At 41.9% G+C, this 6,150-nt stretch overlaps 1 protein-coding gene across 1 annotated transcript; it reads left to right on the forward strand.

Annotated features, from left to right (window-relative positions):
- The first annotated feature begins 1,612 nt into the window (after window positions 1-1,612).
- On the forward strand, window positions 1,613-3,882 carry LOC137614946 (uncharacterized). The gene is made up of 3 exons (XM_068344594.1): window positions 1,613-2,642; window positions 2,781-2,976; window positions 3,066-3,882. Exons 1-3 carry the CDS (start codon window positions 1,613-1,615, stop codon window positions 3,880-3,882), a joined length of 2,043 nt encoding a protein of 680 aa, XP_068200695.1.
- The last annotated feature ends 2,268 nt before the right edge of the window (window positions 3,883-6,150 follow it).

Below are 6,150 nucleotides of genomic sequence, written 5' to 3' on the forward strand. Positions count from 1 at the left end.
AAGTGCCTTTTTAGGGTTCGTCGATTGTGCTCAGTATGTCCATGTACTGAATAAGAATTATTTGATGCAAACGTGCTTGGTGGTTAGGTCTAACTTTTAAGGCCTCAGCTACTCGTGCTCAGATACTTGAATTGGTAGTGTCCAAGTTGCCCTTACCTGCCAGTGATGAGGAAGGAGTAACTTCCGATGGCAAGTCTAACTCAGTGTCTGATGGCATGTCCGAGGAGGAGAGAGAGGAGGATGTAAGTGTTAATCCTGGTTTATCTTTGTTCGAGGATCCATCCCCGGTGAATCTCCTTTATGAGGGTCCAGTTAATTTTCCCTTAAAACCCAACACCTCTACTAATCCTTTTATTTCAGGAGGTAGGCAAGTAAACACCATTAATCCTACTCCTTTTAACAAAAGTCCAGGAGGAGAGGAGTATCAGTTAATTTGTAAGTGGATAGAGCTTTTGAAACTGGAGCACGAGGAGAGTGAAAGGGTCAGGAAACTTGAACTTGAGATTATTAGGTTGAAATGTGAGTTGGCTAGGTGCCAAGCAGGGTCTCATCAAGTTAGTTCTCCTAATGTGTTGAGCCAGGACAAATTCAATATCGGGGCTGCGTTGGAGTTAGTCCCTATTTTCGAGGAGAGTAACGTTCCCGAATTCTTTAAGGCCTTTGAAAGGGTTGCAACTCGTCTGGTTTGGCCTCGAGAATTCTGGACAGTTCTCATCCAGTGCAGACTGGTAGAGAAAGCCTTAAGAGTGTATAATGCTTTAGAGGAAGGCATTGCCCGGGACTATAATAAGGTAAAGTCTCTGGTACTTAAGGCGTACGATTTGGTACCTGAGGCTTATCAGTTGAAGTTCAGGACGGTAAATAAGTCCCCTTCCATGACCTTCGTGGAATATGCTCGTCTCAAGGAGGAGCAATTTGATGACTGGGATAAAAGTCATCTGGTTGGGACTTTTTCCTCCTTGAGAGAGCTCATGTGTCTTGAGGAATTCTAGAAGTTTGTGGAGGGGAGCTGACATTACACCTAGAGGAGGTGAAGGCTGTTAATCTTGCCACTGCAGCCCAAATTGCAGATGAGTTTGTTCTAACCCATAAGGCTGGGTCAAGTAGGTTTAGTTTTACTAATTCATCCTCTCCTCATTTCAGGCCTCTTAAAGTAACCACCCAGGGTAGAAGTTGGTCTAAGAATAATAACCAGGCTAATAAGACGTTTAATCAAATCTTTTCTTCTCCCCCTAATAAGCAGGTAACTCCTGGAAAAACAGGCACTTTTCGCAGGAACTGTTTCTGGTGTAAGAAGCCGGGACATCACCAGGCTCAATGTTTTGCCCGGAAGAATTACTTAAGCCAGAACCCCACCAACACTGCTAGTCGGTCTCCTGTATTAGCGGTAGCTAGAGTAGATGACATGGGGTCTCATACTAACCAGGAGAACATTAATAATCCCTCAGATCACGGCATATCTTCCCCAGTAGATAAAACTAAACCTTTGTGACCTTTTAATAAATATGTACACGAAGGTAAGCTGAAGACGTCCTCTGGCTCATTAGATCTTAAGTTTCTAAGGGATATCGGGTCAGCTATGTCCTTAGTATTGGCTAGGTCATTAATGAACATGTGCTCTTTTTCAGGTGAATATGTAGTTCTGGCTGGATTCCCAGACACTTTGGTATCGGCGCCTTTAATTCGGGTAGAGGTGTCTTTCCCTGAATATAGTGGCCGTATTGAGCTGGCTGTGGTAGACAGTTTGCCAGTCTCAGGGATCGACGGCATTTTGGGAAATGATGTGGGAACAGACACTGAAGGACATGATGTGTTTCCCATTGTATCTATCACTTCTTGGCCAGTGACGGTAACTACTCGTGCTGCGCCTAAAAAATCCGCTGAAGTTGATCTAGACTCGGATATTAATTGTAGTAGTTTAGAAGTAGACATAGACGGGCCCGGGTCAGTAGCATGTAAAAAAAGTTTAGAGTTTTTTAAGGATGAATTTGATTTTGAGCTTGGAGGAACGGAGGACTTATCCAAGCCTAGGTTCGTGGTGTACGAGGGGCTGTTGTATCGTCTGGGCCGTCCGTTGACTAGGCCGGCGCTCTCGGCCTCTGGTAACGAACAGATGGTTGTTCCCACCAAGTATCGGGAGACTGTTTTGAGTTTGGCTCATAATGATCCTTTTGCTGGCCACATTGGCATAGGTAAAACTTTTCAGAAGGTAGCCAAGAGATTTTGGTGGCTGGGGATGAAGTCTTCGGTAAAGAAATATGTTGCCATTTGTGAAACCTGTCAGGTGATGGGGAAACCTAATCAAGGGGTTCCTAGGGCTCCCTTGTATCCAATTCCTTCGTTAGGTGAACCATTTTCTGAATTAGTAGTTGATGTAGTTGGTCCATTTCCCCGTACTAAAACAGGTTTTGTGTATGTTTTGACAATTATGGATAGGGCTTCCAGATACCCGGAAGCAATCCCTATGAGGAAGATAACATCTAGGGCAATATTTGACAAGTTAATAGATTTTTTTTCTAGGATTGGTCTTCCTTGTAAGATTCAGTCTGACTGTGGCTCGAATTTCACAAGTAAGATCTTTAGAAGTAAGTGTGCTGAATTGGCCATTCAGAACCTTACCAGTGTGCCATATCACCCGGAAAGTCAGGGGGTGGTGGAAAGATTTCACCAGACCCTTAAGTCAATGTTAAAAAAATATTGTTTTGAGTAAGGAGAGGAGTGGGATAAGGGGCTTCCCTATGCTCTCTTTGCTATACGTAATCTTCCAAATTCCTCCACAGGTGTCGCTCCGTTTGATTTGGTCTTTGGACACAAGATTCGTAGTCCATTAGAGATTTTTCGTGAGTTCTTGGAGTCCAGGGAAGTGATTGATAAGAGCGTAAATGAAGTATTAGATAACCTAATAAGTAAGTCATCTGTGGCTTGGAAATTTGCCAAGGAGAATTTAACCTCTGCCCAGGGTAAAATGAAGGCTAAGTATGATAAGAAATGTAAGGTACGTTCTTTCGAACGGGTGATTTAGTCTTGGTTTTTGGTATAGGTCTTGGTGACTTTCTCGAGCCCAGATTTGAGGGGCCTTGGAGGGTATTGAGGAAGTTATCCGAGGTCAACTATGAAATTGAAGCACCTGGTACTTGGAGGAAATGCCGTGTATTTCATATTAACCGTCTAAAATCTTATTCCTGTGGTAGTGTAGAACCCAAGAGGGTACCTTTGGAGTCAGTAGCTACTATTTTAGACTCTGTTGATTATTTTGAAGAGGATGAATTATGTCAGGTGTCTGCAGATGCTCTTAATACTAACTTTCAAAGTTTAGAGTTATTAGAATCAGGGTTGAAGCACCTGGAGGCACCTCAAAGAGAAAATATATTAAATTTAATAATGTCTTTCTCTAATTTATGGCAGGATTCTCGGGGGCGGACTGGTCTTCTCCAACATGATGTAGATTTTGGCGATGCTTTGCCAGTAAATCAGAGTCCGTATCGACTGAACCCAGAGAAACGAGCCTTCGTCGAGAAGGAAATAAAATACATGTTGGAACATGACCTCATCCAGCCCTCCATTAGTCCTTGGAGTTCTCCTGTGATGTTAGTAAAGAAACCCGATGGTGAGTTTAGAATGTGCGTCGACTATAGAAAGGTCAATATACATACTAAAAGGGATTCTTTTCCTCTTCCCAGAATTGACGACTGTCTCGATCAGATAGGACCCTCCAAGTTCATTACTAAATTAGATTTGTTGAAGGGGTACTGGCAGGTTCCTTTATCTGATCGAGCCAGAGAAATTTCAGCTTTTGCCACTCCATTTGGGTTGTATGAGTGTAAAGTCATGCCTTTTGGATTGAAGAACGCTGCTTTGTACCTTCCAAAGGCTGATGAATAGAATTATTTGTGGTTTAGATGGTGTTGAAATTTATATTGATGACTTGGTAGTCCACATCAATGATTGGGAGACCCATGTGCGTCGTTTGAAGCGGGTATTTGAGGTCTTACTTGAGGCTGGTTTAGTGGTAAATTTGAAGAAATGTGAGTTTGGGAAGGCCTAGGTTAGCTATTTAGGACATGAGGTAGGTCTTGGGGAGGTCACTCCTAAACGAGCTAACCTGAATGCCATAGTAGGATTGCAGAAACCGTGTAACATCAGAGAAGTGCGTCGGATTTAGGAATGCTGGGATATTATAAGCGGTTTGTGCGGAACTTCTCTGACCTTGCTCAGCCTCTGACGGACTTGTTAAAAATGGGTAAAAAATTTATGTGGTCGGCGAATTGTGAGAAGGCTTTTCTCAAAATGAAAACTTTGTTTGTTTCCAAACCCATATTAACCTCCCCTAATTTTCAGGAGCCATTTATAATAGCTCTGGATGCTAGTGACGTGGGGATAGGTGGAGTTCTCTTCCAATGAGGTAAAGATGGTATAGTACGCCCCGTTTCTTACTACAGTCATAAGCTGCTGGCGGCAGAAAGAAATTACTCTACCATCGAGAAAGAAGCTCTAGCCCTGGTTCGCACCTTGGTACATTTCAAGCCCTACGTCACCAATTTCTCCTTCGCAGTAGAAATTTGGACGGACCACAACCCGTTAGTATTCATCGAGCGTATGAAGGGCGCTAATCAAAGGATTCTAAGGAGGGCTCTTGAGTTGCAAGAATTTCTTCTGGTTATTAAGCATGTTAGGGGAGTGGGCATCCCAGACACACTATCTCGGATGTTACCTTGGTCCCGATCACGCTCCTTGTGTATTATGTAGTAATAAGTTTCTTTTGTCGTTAATTAATCAGTATTTCTTTTTTGTTGCCTTGAATGTTTATTGTAGGAAGTCAGAGGACTTTGAGGGGAGGGCCAAAAGTTGACCGCTCCTCTGATTTTGGACAATCTAGGATTAGATTCATTGATGGTTAAAGTCTGCCTCTTATGTGAAAATTTTTGGTCAATGATTATTGGAGGTTTATGTTCAAAGTGTAGTTTGATCCTCGTACTGGTACATTGCCAGGAGGTGGGTTGTATCTTATTCCTGGAAGTGCATAATGCTATTTGTCATAGTGATTAGTTATTAGTTTTAAGGTAGTATTGGTTTAGTTGTAAGATACTCTGTTTTTTTTTTTTTTGAGTAAGGTAATTTTCTTAAAATTTGTCTGTCATTGTTTGTTATTTTATTCCATTTGAATAATTTTTTTTTTTTGGAAGGAGGGAGGTGTCACGTCCGTGTGCGTGTTTTTATATGCTATTACATTATTTGTTTTGATTTCAGTATATTATCAGTGTTGGAGCTCATCTTTTTGTTCAGTGACCCCCCCTTTAGTAGTTGTTAACTATTGAACAACTGTTATTAACTTTTGTTTTGTTTACTTTTGGTTGGATTGGACTAAGGGTGTCAGCATGGGGTTGTGGTGGGATTGCCGAGTGTTCAGGACGCTAGTTCGGGTAATATTTTCTTCCCTACGAGATGTACGCTGCAGCGATCCATATTATCGAAATTCAAGTTTGACTTCTTCATCGACGGAATCATATTTGCTTCACTTTGAGGATTTAGCGAGTGAGGAAAGTGTCACTCACGACTGCTTTTCTTCTTGATGTCGGCACGTACACGTTTGATGGCAAGCACGTAAGTCACGTGCGACTCGTCTTTGCTTTTTCATATCCCCTCTTGTGCAAGGAGCGCACGTAGAGGTGGGGCTGACATAGGACCCCAGCTCTGTAGGATTTGCATCCGTTGTACCTTGCCGTACCTCGCCATGATCAAGGATCTTTGTGCTGCATTATACGTCGGGGGTTGAATAGCCCGTGAGGAGCCATGTAGGGAGCCATCCCATAGGTAAGAGGTTTTCCCCTTTTTACGTGCAACCTCGAGTATCTTCGTTTGCAAGAATTAATTTCATTGGAGAGGGACATTGCCCTCGTAGACATCTTAAGTTGATTGTGGCTGACCTAGTGCACTTTTATACTTGCTCAGAGACGAGTTGTGTTGGTTTCTGCCGTTATAGGCGAGGCGTAATGTTTGATATATATATATATATATATATATATATATATATATATATATATATATATATATATATATATATATATATATATATATATATATATTAATAAATAGATGTATCTTGTCGTGATTCTCTTTCAGGGGAAATTTTTCTAATTTTGTATATGTCTT

This window comes from Palaemon carinicauda, chromosome 21, assembly GCF_036898095.1.
Source record: "Palaemon carinicauda isolate YSFRI2023 chromosome 21, ASM3689809v2, whole genome shotgun sequence".
NCBI classification, from domain to species: Eukaryota; Metazoa; Arthropoda; class Malacostraca; order Decapoda; family Palaemonidae; genus Palaemon; species Palaemon carinicauda.